The 17,316-nt window shown below is 38.0% G+C and overlaps 1 protein-coding gene across 3 annotated transcripts in view; it reads right to left on the bottom strand.

Annotated features, from left to right (window-relative positions):
* Positions 1–17,316, bottom strand: part of LOC150078244 (protein FAM204A-like) — a 76,647-nt gene that overhangs the window by 26,864 nt on the left and 32,467 nt on the right. For all 3 annotated transcript variants that reach the window (XM_090384774.1, XM_090384773.1, XM_090384772.1), the window contains exon 5: positions 7,947–8,036. In XM_090384774.1, coding sequence (XP_090240900.1) covers positions 7,947–8,036 — 90 coding nt within the window. The remainder of the gene's footprint in view (positions 1–7,946; positions 8,037–17,316) is intronic.

Below are 17,316 nucleotides of genomic sequence, written 5' to 3' on the forward strand. Positions count from 1 at the left end.
ATAAGGCAATGGTCAGGCCACACCTGAGTACTGTATACAGGTGTGGAGGCATCATTTTAAGAAGGATGTAGAGCTGTTGGAACGAGTACAGAGAAGGGCAACAAGATTAGCGAATGGAACAAAGGGGTGCTCTTATGAAGAAAGGCTTAAGTTTTGCAAATTACAGTGTCTGGAGACTAGGCACTGGCGAGGTGATCTGATTCAGATGTATAAAGCTTTGAATGGTTTGAGCATGCTCAATGCTGATGGGATTCTTCCTCTTGCTCAGAATGATCACCTGAGAGGGCATAAATTCCAATTGAGGAAAGACGGTTGTAGGATAGATGTACAAAATTTTGCCTTTAGCCAGCAGGTGGTTGGTTGCTGGAACAAACTTCCATCTGTCATTGTAGAAGTTGATAGCTTAAGTAGATTCAAGACAGAATTTGACAAACATTTGGAGCGAGTGGATGGGTGAAATAAGGGGTTTTTTTTTTTTTTTTTGGTTGATGCTATATAAGCTTGCTTTCTTGCATCACGTGCCTTTGCTAATGCTAAAATTCATGTGCACTTATCAAATAAAAAGGATAGTGCTACTTGGGGTTAAATGTACCTAGCATTCATTACAACAGCTCTAATAAGAGAAAACACTGAACAAGTCTCCTGACAAAACCATTATAGAGAGCTAGTGTTATAAAGTTGGAAAATTGCATGCAATTTTCTTCAAAATGCAAGGTTCACTAGAGAATTTAGTTATAGCAAAGTTTATTAGCATCAGCAGTGGCATATGATGCAAGATGCATTACACCTATCCATTCACTCCAAAAGTTTGTCCAGTTCTTCCTTGAATCTATTTAAGCTATCAACTTCCACAACAGATGGAAGTTTGTTCCAGCAATCAACTACTGGGTAAAGCTGCTGGTTAAAGGCAAATTTCTGTACATCTACTCTGTAACTGTCTTTCCTCAATTTGAATTTAAGCCCCCCCCCAAAATGCATAATCTGAGCAAGAGGAAGAATCCCATCACCATTGAGCTTACTCAAACCATTCAGAGCCGATAAGATCACCCTGCAGATGCCTAATCTCCAGATGCTTTGCAGAACTTAAGCTTTTCTCGATAAGAGCATCCCTTTGTTCCGCTCACCAACCTTTTTGTCCTCTCTGTACTTGTTCCAGCAGCTCTACATCATTCCTAAAATGAGACCTCCAGACCTGTATGCAGTACTCAGGTTGCAGCCTGACCATTGCTTATCCCTGCTAGCAAAGTTCCTGCATATCACTGAAAAGGCTTCCTGAGCTGCTCTGGCAGCCTGTCTGTACTTCTCTGAAACTTCATATCTGACTGCACAATTACCCTCAGGTCTTTTTCGTTCTCCACTACCCTGAGTGTAGTACCACATAGTTGGTACATTACTCTGCGGTTACTGCTACCCATATGGGTGCCTCCGTAGCCAGGTGGGCAGGAGCAGCAGTGCGTAGCACACGCTTCTTGATCAGACCAGGGTTCGAGCCCGTGACCACCAAATATGGAGGATGCAGAAAGGTCAGGGAATGACCACCGCATATCCCCGGAGCAATATGGCCTTAGTTGCTAATGCTCCTAAAAACCAAATAACAACAAGCTACCCATAGGCAGAACTTTTTTCATTTGTCAATGTTAAACTTCAGTTGCCACCTCTCAGCTCATCTGCCCAGATTTTCTAGATCCTGTTGTAGCAGCATACTCTCATTACTGTTATTGACAACCCTGCCAACCTTTATATCATCTGCAAACATGAACATTAAGCTTGATATACAGGGGATCCTCGCTATCCAAGGATACTTGGTTCCAGAAAATTCCACTTAAAATGGGGAATAAATTTGTGCAATGTTTATTGTTTAAATAAAATTAAATGCAAACTAGGCATATTTTAAGTTTAAGATTCAATATCTATATAATACTGGTGTAGGTACACCATAGACAACTCTTAAAGAAAAACTACGGTAGTAGTGTGAAAGGCATCCTTTCATCTGTATCCCATATTGTGTTCATCCTTCACAACAAGTTGCCCATGTATTGCACTTCCTCAAATAAGTAATGCTTCACTAACAGAGAAGACTATTGTTACTTATTCTCAGTGGGCACCACCACCCAGATGGCACCATTTCAAAGCTAGTTGGCTTTTCATCGGTGGGTGAAAAGCTGATGAAAAGTCAACTACCTTTGAAATGGTTTGTTATTGAATAAGTAGCAATAGTCTTTTCTATTAGTGAAGTGTTGCTTATTTAAGGTAGTGCAATACATGTTTGTTTGAGAATTTTTTAGGCACATGGGCGTCTATGGCCATAGTTGTTGTTGTTTTGGTTTTTTAAGGAGCATTAGCAACTAAGGCCATATTGCTCCGGGTTATGCGGTGGTCATTCCCTGACCTTTCTGTATTTGGTGGTGACGGGCTCGAACCCCGGTTTAATCAAGAAGCGTGTGCTACGCACTGCTGCTCCTTCCCACCTGGCTACAGAGGCGTATGGCCATAGTGCACCATGCAATACATGATAACTCATTATGAATTATGGAGAAACATTGCCTATTTGGGGGATTCGTGAGTGAGTGGGAGTAACTGTTACTCTTTTCTTTCGATGGCATTTCTTCCTCTCCTACTATTACTTTCCTACACTTTTTTGGTTTCCTAAGTTTAATAGGAATAGTATATGGATAACACAGTTTCTTATCCCATACCATTTTGCAAGCGGTGCCATCTGGGTGATGATACCCACCAAGAATAACTAAATTAGTCTTCTCTATTAGTGAAGTGTTACTTATTCGAGGTAGTGCAATACATGGGCAACTCATTGTGAAGGATGAGCACAATATGAGATACAGATGAAATGATGCCTTTCACACTACAACAGTAGTTTTTCTTTAAGAGTTGTCTATGGTGTATCTACATCGATATTATATAGTAATGTTTATTATATACTTGTACATAGTACAAAATGGATGAAGGAACTGAAAAATTAGAAAATTATTTTATTAGACATTTTTTATTATAAATATGTTGCACAATGTAAGATTAAGTAAAGTTTATTGAAGTTACACTATTTTTCAGTTGTATGAATAAAGAATGAATCCAGAGATGTTCACATCTTTTTTTGTCATATTTTTTCAGATAAAATTGTGTCGTAGCATTTAGTTGTCTTTAACTTCGCACTTAACTTTTTTTTGCATTATCATGAAGAAGATCGTTCTTACAAAAAATATTCAAGCACTTGGTCAATTTTCTCAAGGGTAAAAGCTTTACTACTTTAATTTTCAAATCTTTGTAACTGCAGGGACTCAGATACTGGGGACCCTCTGTACCTTCATCAATATCACTGATAAATATAGAAAATAATAATGGTCCCAACACTGAACCATGGAGGACTCTACTAATATCATTAGTCCATGAAGAGCAGTATCCATTGATTACCACTCTATCTTCTCCCACTGAACCGTCCCTTTATCCATAACAGCAACTTGCCCTTAATGCCATACTGCTCCAATAGCTTTCCTGAAATCCAAATGTATGATATCAAAATTATTTTTTTGCATTCAGTTCCTTTGTGACCACATCGTAGTATTCAATCAAATGGTCAGGCAAGATTTCCCCTTAATAAAACCATGCTGTGTCTGAACTATAACTGCAGTGTTGTCTAGATGTCCTGCATAGCTTCTTTAACCACTGACTCCATTATTTTCTTCAAAACAGAAGTTAAACTAACAGGTGTGTAATTACCCGTGTCACACTTTGATCTCCCTTTATGATTGGTGATATATTTACATATCTCCAGTCCGTGGGGACCTCCCCTGAATCCAAGGATATTCTCATAATTATGGCTAAGGTTTGCTTACTTCATTTGCTACCTCCCTTAATATAACTGGATAGATCCCATCCATCCCAGGTGCCTTTCTTATGTTTAGCTTCAACAATTTCTCCTCCACTTTCCTCTCAACTATTACAAAATCATTTAGCTCCCTGTTAAGAGTTTGATAATTTTGGCATCCACTTCCCTACAGAATTCCTCATGTGTGAATATTCATTCAGTTTGTCAACTACCTGAGCAGGATCATAAACTATTGAATCATCAATATCAAGGAAACCAATCTGATTCATCCCATTCCTTCTAGAGTTTACATAAGTAAAGAAGTCTTTACATCCTTTGCTAAAGATTTCTCGTAACTGTCTTCACTTGCCTCACCTCTTTGTGACTTGATTACAGACTAGCTCATATCTACCATAGGCTTTGTGTAGCTGATAATTTATATTCTTCCCAAGCATTTTTATTCTCTGCCATGAGTCTCATTAGTTCATCTGACATCCAATTAGGCTTACTGCGAGGAAGAGGAGAATTTGACTGCATTTGCATGTTAAATTAGCATTGTTCTTAAGTATAAGTTGCCAAATTCTGAGTGAATCTTGAACTGCAAGGATTTTTCACTTAGCGGTAAACAACACTGTTATGCTGCCATCTTATATTTGCAGAAATAAACTCCAAACAGAATACATTATCAGGGATATCTGAAAATCTAATAAACTTTAGATCTACTTTTTCTGTAAAATTACCTTCCTGTTACACTCCTTCAACAAGGCAATACAAAATCATTACCAATATAATGTAAATATATTGGTCAAATGTTTAGTGGACATAAATTTACAATCTTGCAGGAGATGATTGCTAATTTTGAACGAACATATATAAATGTATATAAAAATGTTAATTATTTACTTGATCTATCTTTTGAATAATAATTGTATATTGAGGGTTATGCCTGGTTTGTTGTGCAGATTCACCTTGTCTGTTATTATAGCACAGTCCCAATATAGCTTGTGAGTAAGCATCTCTAGTATGGCCTAAGGTCCGTACTTGTAATATGGAACGTGTTCTTTGATCAACTGGTATTTTTCACTGGCTTCTCATATTGTGATCTGGTCATGTCAGTGAGTGTACTCCATCTGGATGATCGCCCTGCATCCAGTAGTGATGTGCTGGATTGTTTCTGGGGCCAGGTGACGTTGTCAACGTGTCATCTGTCACTCTGGTGTCCTTGGCGATTTATTTCCTGTAGCTCCTGGTGTTGATTACCCAGTCTTGGATGGCGAGCATGGATTTTTTGGTCTCAGGAAAGAGCCTCCCACTTGTCAGCCATGGGTTGTGCCATGTGCACTGGTAGGAAACAAACAAACAAGTTACATTTCCAAAGGAGTGAAGATACCTATTATGCAGTTGAACACTGAAAGTTTGGTGCAGCAAAAGCCTGGCTTCCTAATGTTATATGGACAAAATTATTACTAATTTGTGCTTTACTTTCTGTACAGAACACATCTTCAAATTTGAAAACCTGTAACTTAATTAGTAGTAATTTCTCAGCTAAATAAGCACAAATTACCATGAGATACCAGTGAACATTTATCCTCATGAAACTATATTTGCGCAGAACTTTGAATCACTGATACTCACTGGTAGTATGCAAAAACCACTCAGCAGCAGCCAATGGTTTTAACACTCCTTCAACAAGGCAATACAAAATTATTACCAATATAATGTAAATATATTGGTCAAATGTTTAGTGAACATAAATTTTTCTGCACCATTCTGTGACTCACTTGTCATAGAATGGTGCAGAAAAATTTTAGAATAACAGAAACTAAGCAGCACATCTGAACCAAAATGAATTTTTTAAACCTTCTGGAATCAAATTTTTTCAAATCATCAAGAATTTTTTACCTGAGAATGGTCATGTTTTGGATGCTGAAAGAGTATCTGCAGTGCATAGTACAGAACATAATGTCAATTTTGGATGGAATATGTGACTGTTCTATCTGTAAAGACAGATATTATTTCTGTAATAATGTTATTTATTACAGAAATAAAGACTAATTAAAAACAGCTACTTAACATGATTTTATTCTGAATCTCACTTATTAAAATAAATGTAAGTTTATGCTTGGTACAGCCCAATTACACAGAAGCTTACAGTTTCATTAGCAAATGTTTTATCGCAGCTGATATACCAGTGCAATAACTAAAATTGGGCCATGCATTTTTTTTAGTTGCACACAGGCTTTATCTCACAATGTACATACTCACGTCAATGAATGTTACCCTGAGACCATGGCTGACCTTTAATGATAAATAGTTTTCTATCTAAAGTTCTCCTATAAAGTTTTCTATCATCATGCTGACTGTTCAGGTTAATAGATAGTATTGCTACTACTACTACCAAATACAAAATATACCAAAATATATCAATTAATATATCATTGCATTAACACAGGTGTGAAGCATACCAACTTTATAATAATAAAAAAATATTCAAATAGGCGTTCATTCTGAAGAAATGGTATATATGATTTCAACTTTATGTGATAAGCAGTTTGTATTTAAATTAATTTATATGATTAAAATTTCAATGAGTTTCTTCAAATGAAAATGTATACAAGGACTTTTTTTAGCACATAACTTCAATTCCACATCCATGTTATCAAACAATTTAAGCAATTTATAAGATTTATTATTTAGTTGTGCTAGAAATTTATTCAATATCTACAGTATTTCTATTATACTTGCTCATACTGAATTCATATTTTCCTTGCCAATGCTGCAGTTAAAGTTTCCTAATCGGAATCTTTCCTTCTATGATCGCCCTTTTGCTGATCTGACCATGAAAATTACCCATCTTTGTACCCTTTCAAGAAGCTCAATACCATTTTTCAGATGAGATCTCCATATCTGTGCATAGTATTCCAAGTGCAGCATTACAATTGCCATATACAGTGGGATTACCTCCTATCTTTACAAGATAATGTTCAATAAATCATCAATAGGACACTGTGGGCTTTCCTGGCCACCTGTTTACACTGCTCAGAAAACTTCATATCTGCCCATATCATAAATCCCAAATCCCTTTCTTCCTCTACTGTTTTAATTCAACCCCACCAAGTATACCTTACATTCTGCTGCATTAAAACACACAGTTGCCAGTTTTCTGACCATTCTTGAAGCTTTTACAAGTCACTGTGAAGGAGCACTGTTTGACACTGATCATTAATGACTCTCCCAATCATTACATCATCTGAAAATTTTGATATCACACCCTTTATCCCTTCATCGATGCCATTTATTAAAATCAGAAACAACAGTGGCCCAAGAAATGGAATCCTTGGTGGATTCCACTTCTGACGTTACACCAATCTGAAGAATATCCATTGATCACAACCCTCTGTCTTCTACCATGCAGCCACCTGCAATCCACCTTAGATTCTTTCCAGTAATCCCAATGTGTTCCAGCTTATAGAGTAACCTCTTATGAGGGACTGAATCAAATGCTTTGCTAAAATCCAAACAATGTTGAAATTGTTCCCTACATCACCCATAAGTATCTGTGTCAAAATGGCTTACTAAACATGATTTTCCTTAAAAAAACTACGTTGTATGTCCTTCAGAATGTCACTTTTTTTTTTTTTTTTTTTGTCCCCAGATTTCACTCTTAATCATTGCTTCAAAGGTTTTCCCTACTACTGAAGTCAGATTAACCGGTCTGTAGTTACCAACTTCATTCTTAAAACCTCCTTTATATATTAGCAATACATTGCCTTTTCTCCAATCCAAAGGAATCTTTCCCAAAACTAAAGATACCCTCATAATTAACCTTAATGGTTCAATATACTCTCTGGCTACCTCTCTCAAAATTTTTGGATATGTGATATCAACTCCAGGAGCCTTACTTGCCTTTAGGCTTGAAAGTTTTTCTAATTTTTCTAATAAACTATACCATTAATAATAATTTTCCATTATTAATACTGTAGTTTACAGAATGACAGAAAAATTTCTTTATGATTAAGAAAATATGAGATATTTAATTAATATTTCAATTTTTAATGATAACCATATATAAAATAATATCCCACTACGACAATCTAGAAACTTTTTTTTTACCTTAAATACTTACCTCTCTATTAGACAAATGGTCACTAAGCATCTCAGCCTTTTCAAAATCACCATCATTAATAGCAGAATTCACCATTTCTTCTAGTTCAGTCTGGAATAATGTGCAAACAAATACACAAATTGAACATGATATAAATACAAGAAGAGAAAGATTACATTTAATCCACTGATCAATGATCATTTGGGGAAGGGGTGAAACAGCATTTTTCCTCACACTAGATGACTGAAGCATACAAAATAAATGAAAAACATACAAGGAATAAGAGAGTTAAATCTACAAAATCTGGCAATCCTGGAACCTGAGCATTGCCACATCTTGGAATTTACCAGATTTCAGCTGGTCATCTTAAAAATCACATACATTAATTAAGAGGAAAAAAAAATTGAATTTATTGTGAAGAGTTGATAAATTAATATAAAAATACTCATATGTAATGTTTTGATGTAAACGTATTAATCCACAAGCAAGAAAACTTAATGATCAAGTTATATTAGAGGGCTTTAAAGGAAAATGAAGTTTAACATTGACAAATGTAAAGAACTACATATGGGAAACAGCAACCCCAGAGCAATGTATCAACTCTGTGGTACTACACTGACAGTGGTAGAGAATGAAAAGGACCCGGGTGTGCAGGCAGATATGAAGTTCTCTGAGCAGTGCAGATGGGATGCAAGAGTAGCTCATGGTGTCTTGTCAATGATATACAGGAATTTTTCTAGCAGGGATAAGGAGGTGATTATTCCCTTGTATAAGGCAATGGTCAGGTTACACCTTGATTACTGTATACCGGTCTGGAGGCCTCATTTCAAGAAGGATGTACAGCTGCTGGATCGACTACAGAGAAGGGCAACAAGATTAGTGAATGGAACAAAGGGTTGCTCTTATGAAGAAAGGCTTAAATTTTGCAAAGTACAGTGTCTGGAGACTAGGCACCAGCAAGATGATCTGATAGAGGTGTATAAAGCCTTGAATGGTTTCAACATGCTCAATGCTGAGGGGATTCTTCCTCTTGTTCACAATAATCACCTGATAAGGCATATTTTCAGATTAAGGAAAGACAGATGTGCAGAAATTTGCCTTTAGCCAGCGGGTAGTTGGTTGGTGGAACAGACTTCCATCCCTTGTTGTGGAAGTTGAATAGCCTAAATAAATTTAAGGCTCAGCTGGACAGGTATTTCAAACGAACGGAGGGGTGAGATGGAAAGTTTTTTTTTTTTTTTTTGGCTGATGCTGCATAAGCTTGCTTTCCTGCATCATATGCCTCTACTAATGCTAATGCTAAAAGGTGATACGAATAATTACAGACCTGTTACCACCTGAAGGCTAAAAAAGGTGACACAAAAACATGCAATTAAGGAACATGTTAATCCGGAGATTCTCAAACTATGCAATATCACAATTCCTTTAAAATGATAGATGAATCTGTGTGATGCCCACCTACCCATGAATGATTTCTTTTGTGTTAGAGCTAGGCAAGAAATAAATATACCACATACTTTTAATAATTAAATTTTAATCTATACAAATATAGCTTGTATATCAAATAAAACAATGATCAAATCTTACAACTTTATATAATAAAAGATTTCACTGGAAATAAATAACAAGCTTAATAGTACTCAAAAGTCTGATCTCAACCATCATTCCTGAGAAAAAATTTAAAAAAAATGTTGCAACTCCCTCTAAATTCCTAATAAACTGCTGTGGTATCATCAAGCATAGTTTCAGAACATCTGCATTAATCAATAACATGCAACTTTCACATTACTAAAACTACTTTGTCAAAGGTAAACAACATGTGCTATGGTTCCTTTATAAGATATGAGAATGAGAGGTAAAGCAACAAAATTCAATTGGCAGAGTGATGATCTCTTCTTTAATTCCATCCTTAAAGGCACTGATATCAAAGTCTGAACAGATTCATCTGTTACTGTTAAAAAACAAGAAGGCAGTCCCTTACATGCAGAAACTGTTGCCAAGGTTAGCTGAACAAACTTTATGACCGCCTTGTAACAGTACTGTACAGCATATCTTATATCAAGAGAAAGTAATATACAGTATGCTTTGTCATTCCTTGCTTTGAATTACTGTCTGCAAAGAATTTAACCCTACAGTGGTAATGTGATAAAATTTACATAAGTGGTAGTGTGAAGTCAATATGACCAAAATTTTAATTAAAATAAAAACAGAAGCAAAATTAATCTAAAATTTTTTTTACGTCAAGCACACAAAACAAGTATTTTTAAGCTATACAAGCCACAGTATTTAAAATTTTATGAACATCTATCATTATTGAAGTTTGGAATGTTCGGGGCATACAAAATATTTACATTGGCTACAGTAGGTATTATATTTTGTTTTTTGATCTTGTACAAAGGAAACAATGGTTTCTTTTCTTGAGTAATATGATATTTTAAGAAAACCACAAAAATAAATTGCAATCTTTATAAATTTTGGTATCTAAGGCAAGAAATATCACTGCTCTGTTAAAGTTATATTAAGCTAAGGGAGAGTTGCTTTTTTGGGAAAAAAATTATAAAAAGAAATAATAATAATAATAATAATAATAACCATCAGAGCGTGAAAAGCCTGCTAAAATCAAAGCTGAATGACAGGAACATGGTTATAGCCATAAATACTTATGCAATCCCAGTACGGTGGTACCTTGGTCTGCGAGTGTTTTGCAAGACGAGCAAAAATTTTTAATAAATTTTAACTTGATAAACGAGTGAGGTCTTGCAATACGAGTACAGTCAGTCCTCGTATAACACGTGTTTACACTACACAAATTCAATCATACACAATTTATAAATATGGAAACGATATCGTATATAACACGAACTGAATTTGCTTATGCACGATTCGCCTTTGTGTTTAGAAATGGCAGTCGAATGCAGAATCACCCCAACCGAATGCAACACGATAGGAATGAAGAGAAGATTCTGAAAATGTATTTATGTTTTTTATATGAGTGAAGGGGAAACACATTTCACCATAATAATGTAAAAACCAACACAATTCCGGCTATCAGTATAATCACAAATGCAATTAGATCGAGTTTACTGCCAGTTTATAACAGATTCCACTAGCAGAAACACAACTGGAAATTGTTTTTATTGTTTTATGGTAGTAACCTCTAGAAATGTGCTTTAGTACAATGTGAGGTGTTAATAGTGTATCTCTGCCTTTACGGTGTTGTTTATTCAGTTGCTACACACGCGCGCAGCTTTGTTTATGTGTATCAAGCGTGCCTCCTCATTTTGTAATTGTGCTTTATTCCCTAAAAATTGTCTGCCGAGCGTCACGTGATCACATACTGATTGGGATTGTGGGTAATCGTCTCGCATGCTCAGTCTCAGTCGGCATACCTCATTCGTATACAGTCAACATTGTAGTCAACATTCGTGCTAGCGTTGTGACCACGTGTATGTGCGTAAAGCATTTTTTTTATTTTGTGTTCAAATGTAGTGACTGTTCTTTATTAACTGTACACTACGAAAATGGTCCCAATGAAGAAAAGGGTTGAAAAGGAAGGTGGTAAGAAGGAGATGATTACTGTAGAAGTTAAGAAGGACATCATTGGGAAGCACGAACAAGGTATGAATGTGGCCACCATCGCAAGATTTTATAAGAAGTCTACGTCAACGATTTGCACAGTATTAAAGAAAAGGCCACATCCGTAGCCGAGTGGTCATGAGCAGGAGTGCAGTAGCACACGCTCTTTGAGTAGACCGGGGTTCAAGCCCCTGACTACTGAATACGGTCGATCTGCCAACCCGCACTGGACCGGACCGCGCGGCAGATTATGGTCCATTTCCCTCAGCATGAATTGTTGAGGAGGCTTCCATTCTGCAGTGGGTTGATAATGGCTGCACTTTATTTTTTATTTTTTTTAAAGAAAGAAGAACTAAGGGGACTAGATGTAGCAAAAGAAGTCACGAGAATATCAAAGCAACAGCCACTTATTCTGGAAGATGTAGAAAAGTTGCTTTTGGTGTGGATAAACGAGAAGCAACTAACAGATGATACTGTGACCGAGAACTTGATCTGTGAGAAGGGAAAGGCCTTGTACGCCAACCTCGTAAGTAAACTGCCAGGTACGTCTACAGAAAACAAAGAAGGCTTCAAGGCGAGCAGGGGATGGTTTAATAACTTTAAGAGGAGAAGTGGCATCCATAGTGTTGTGAGGCACAGAGAGGCTGCGAGTTCGGACGATAAGGCAGCTGAGACATTCATTGCCGAGTTCCAGAAGCTCATGGTTTCCAAGTGCTACCTGCCGCAACAAGTTTTTAATTGCGATGAGATGGGGCTTTTTTGGAAAAAGATGCCAAAGAGGACCTACATTATAGCAGAAGAGAATGCAATGCTCGGTCACAAGTCTGTGAAAGACCGTCTCACCCTCTTGCTGTGTGCGAATGCAAGCGGTGATTTCAAAGTCAAGCCCCTGCTCGTGTATCATTCTGAGAATCCACGAGCCTTCAAGAAATGCAAGGTGCAGAAGAGCCAGTTAAACGTTATGTGGAGGTCCAACAGCAAGGCTTGGATCACTCGTATCTTGTTCGTTGAGTGGATCAACGAGGTCTTCGGTCCTGCAGTGAAGAAATACCTTTTAGGAAAAAAAACTGCCACTCAAAGTCTTGCTGGTTATGGATAATGCTCCTGCTCATCCTCCAGGCCTTGAGGACAACTTCTGGAAGAATTCGAGTTCATTAAGGTCAAGTTCCTTCATCCCAACACTACTCCATTACTCCAGCCCATGGATCAGCAGGTCATTTCGAACTTTAAAAAGCTTTACATCAAGGCACTATTTCAGCGATGCTTCGAGGTGACCAAAGGAATAACCTTACCCTCCGAGAGTTTTGGAAAAATCATTTCCACATTGTAAACTGCCTCAAGATCATCGATAAAGCCTGGGATGGGATCACCAAGAGAACACTCAATTCTGCTTGGAGAAACTGTGGTCTGATTGCATTGAGGGGTTTGCTCATGAACAAGAGCTGCCAGTTGTCGATGAAATTGTGTCCTTGGGGACGACCATGGGACTGGAGGTGAATAAGGACGACATTCAAGAGCTGGTAGAGGAACATGGCCAGGAGTTTACCACCAACGAACTGATGGATCTGCATCGCGAGCAACAGCAAGAGGTTATGGAGAATATCTCGTCTGAGGAGGAGGAGAAAAAAATGGAGGCATCCCTCTCTTCAAATGAGATTAGGGAGGTGTGTAAAATGTGGAAAACTGCAAAATTTTGTAGAAAAGCACCACCCGGGTAAGGCTGTGGCAGTGCGAGCGATGAATCTGTTTAACGACAATGCAATGTCATATTTCTGTGAAATCTTCAAAAGGAGGCAAAAGCAAGTGTCATTGGATAAGTTCCTTGTTAAAGTCGCACAAAAAGAAAAAGTCAACAGATAGCAGTGATTCCGTTAGTGACAGTCATCCTACCCAATAATTAATAAATTCGATTACTTTATGTATATTAAATTTAAATATTAAAAATAAAAAAAGGTATGTATGTATTTTGTATTAATCATTTTTACAGTATATGAATATTTTTGAGTTTTGGAACAAATCATCTGGGTTTCCATTATTTCTTATGGGGAAATTCGCTTTGATATACGAGTGCTTTGGATTACGAGCACGTTTCTGGAACGAATTATGCTCGCAAACCAAGGTACCACTGTACTAACATACTCTTTGGGGGGGGGGTCATAGATTGAACTAACACCAAGCTGGAGGAGATTATCAGATTGGCCAAGATAATGATAACCAAGACGCACCAACATCACCTGAAGTCGACCATCGAGAGACTGACCACACACACAGAGAGAGAGAGAGAGAGAGAGAGAGAGAGAGGTAAATGACTGACCTCACTGAACAAGAAAAGAAGGCGATTAAGAACCTGCAGCGTTACTTCCAGGAAAACACAGCACCAATTTACCGAAGCCATAAGAAAGATACACAAACAATAAGGGGACCACACTCACACAGACAGAAAAAACAAAGACAGAAAGATGGGCAAAGAAAACACTCCATGGCAGGAACTACAATGACCTCCAACAAGACTACGCAGATAAGATGGCTTTCAATGCTTGGCTCACGAATGGAAGGCTCTTCCCCAAGACCGAAGGATTTGTGTTCGCCAACAAAGACCAAGTACACCAAGACACTGGGAACTACAGGAAACACACTGTCAAGGACCCTGGAGTAACAGATGACACGTGTCAACAATGTCACCTGGCCCCAGAAACAATCCAGCATATCACTGCAGAATGCAGCGTGATCACCCAGATGGAGTACATACACTCATAGACATGACCAGGTAACTAGGATAATACATCAGAAGCTAGCACAAAAATACCAGCTAATCAAAGAAAGTTTACCGTATTATAAGTATGAGCCTCAGGCAGTACTAGAGACCTCTACTATACTGGGATCATACTATCATAACAGACAAGACGATCCCACACAACAGAGCAGACATAACCCTCATTGACAAGAAGGAAATGGGTGTGTACCTGATCGACAGAGCAATGTCCAACACTAGCAACCTACAGAAAACATACAAGGAAAATATCCGGAAATATGTACTCGAACCTAAAACAAGAAGTCAAAGATATGTGGCATATGGAACAAGTAATAACTATCCCAATCAACGTTTCAACTAATGGCATGGTACCACAGAGCCTCCATAAGAACCTAGCAACAACAGGCCTCCCAGAGAACATTTATATGGAACTCCAGAAAGCCACAATCCCAAAAACCTGAAGGGCAGTAAGAGAGTTCCTAGAACAACAGTAACAATAATAATGATAGCAACCAACTACCCCATGCAGTCGATACCAATAACCGTCATGGGGCAGAAAAATTCCCATAAAAAAGGAGAAAAGGTTTTATAACAATAATAATTGTTAGGATAAATTCAAAGCTAGCAGACGCTGGTTTATCAGGTTTAAGGAAAGAAGACATCTCCACAACATCAAAGTGCAGGGTGAAGCAGCTAGTGCTGATACAGTAGCTGCAGAAAGTTATTCAAGTGAGCTTTCTAAGATCATCAAAGGCGGTAGATATACTAAGCAGCAAATTTTCAATGTGGACAAAGCAGCCCTATATTGGAAGAAGATGCCTCTAGGACTTTTATTGCCAAAGAGGAGAAGTCAATGCCTGACTTCAAAGCTCCAAAAGACAGGCTAACTCTCCTGTTAGGGGGTAATGCAGTTAGTGATTGCAAGTTAAAAGCTATGATGATTTATCACTCAGAAAATACTAAGGCCCTTAAGAACTATTCAAAAGCTAGACCTCCAATTCAAAAGCTTGGATAACTGGCGAACTTTTCTCAAATTAGTTCACAGACTATTTTAAGTCTACAGTTGAGGTTTACTAGAGGCCATCCTAAAGCTCTAACTGGTTTGTTCCAGGAGATAAATGTTATTTTTCTACCTGCAAATAGAACTTCATTGGTGCAGCATATGGACCAAGGTGTAATTGCAGCATTTGTTGTTGTTGTTATTGGATTTTAGGAGCATCAGTAACTAAGGCCATGCTCAATGTATATCGTTTGTAAATTACATGTGTTCTGAGGTCGATTTTTTGTTTGCTGGGCAAAAAACCCAAGTTTCTGAGAGAAAAAACCATGCTACCCTCACCTGACAAACTCAGCCACGTTGCAAAAAAGACCCATAAATATTCCTCCCATCATCGACGAGATTCTAACTCAGGCCTTTTCCACCCGGTGAAGGGAGGACAGCAATTCTACCAACTGTGCTACCCACAAGGGCATGCAGCATTTAAATTGTGTCACCTAAGAACAACTTCTGCTATGGTAATAAATGCTTTAGACAGTGATACAGTAGCTGGGCATAGACAAAATAAATTAAAAGCGTTTTGGAAAGGCTTCATGATTTTGTATAGTATAAAAACTATTAGAGATGCATGGGAGGAAGTTAAAGAAAGGTGTTTGGAATAAACCAATTCCCGCACTTATGGACGATTTTGAAAGATATGAGAATCCAATGGAGAAAGTCACTATAAACGTTATGGAAATGGCAAGGGAATTAGAATTGGAAGTCGAGCCCTGGAAATGTGGCAGAATTGTTTGTCTGTCATGATGAGATCCTAACAGACGAAGATGATCTTCTGATTGAAGAGCAAAGGATATTTTGTGAAGCGGAGTCCCACCCTGATGATAGTCCTGCTGTCCTTAGAGAAATGACAACCAAGGATTTCGAAGAAGCTATCAACTGTATAGAAATGGGAATGGCAGCTTTTGAGAGGATTGGTCCAAATTTCCGAAGAAGGTCTAAAGTGAATGCAAGCCTTCTAAACAGTATTGCATGCTATAAAGAAATCAGGGCCGGCTTCAAGGGCGATCAAGAGGTGCAGCCGCATATAAAAAATAACAAATATGGACAAAATGGAACAAGTACTGGAGGATGAACAGCAAGTAGAAGAACTACAACCCAGAGCAGCTGAAGCAGAAACAGATGAGTTCACAATATCCATATTAGAAGAAGAGTGGAAGAAAGCCCTAGCAGAACTCGAGAGAATGGAACCCACAAAGACCCACACCATATCAAATCAGAGACCCAACAGAATACTGTGGCAAGTCACAGACCACCTCAATAGGCAAATAATACCAATATCTTGGCATACCTGAGAGAATGTCTATTACAACATCAAGGACCAAATTTGGTCCTTGAAGCTGTAACAAATGTTCTCCTGCAGATCACCAATGAGTTCAACAGTGACATCAGGATGTAACTTGACCTAGACAAATATAAGACCCATGGTTTGCATCAAGGACATCCGCTCAGATGAAACTACCACATGAAGACCAGTGAAGAGATTGAAGCCACGACAGAGAGAGAGACACATACAAATATCTGGGGATGATGGCCTACCAGTTAGAACACAAGGAGATCAAAGCCCGTCTGACTGAGAAATACCATCAAAGACTGAGAAGCCTGCTAGAATCAAATCTGAATGGCGGGAACATGGTCACAACCATAAACACTTATGCAGTCTCAGTACTAATGTACTCCTTCGAAATCACAGATTGGACCAATACCAAGCTGGAGGAGATTATGAGATTGACCTGAATAATGGTGAACAAGAGCCGCCAACACCACCTGAAGTCAGCCATCAAGAATCTGATTTTTTGGAGGTAATCCTGCAGGTTCCTGCTTAAGAACCTGCAGGATTACCTTCCAGGAAATACAGTACCAATCTACTAGGCCATAAGAAAGATATACAAACAGCACACAACATCCAACCTTGACAAGGAGACCACACTCACACAGACAGAAACATGGGTGAAGAAGACACTCCATGGCAGACACTACAATGACCTCCATAAAGGCTACATAGGTAC

Source organism: Mastigoproctus giganteus, chromosome 11, assembly GCF_048544385.1.
Source record: "Mastigoproctus giganteus isolate SK-2022 chromosome 11, ASM4854438v1, whole genome shotgun sequence".
Taxonomy (NCBI): Eukaryota; Metazoa; Arthropoda; class Arachnida; order Uropygi; family Thelyphonidae; genus Mastigoproctus; species Mastigoproctus giganteus.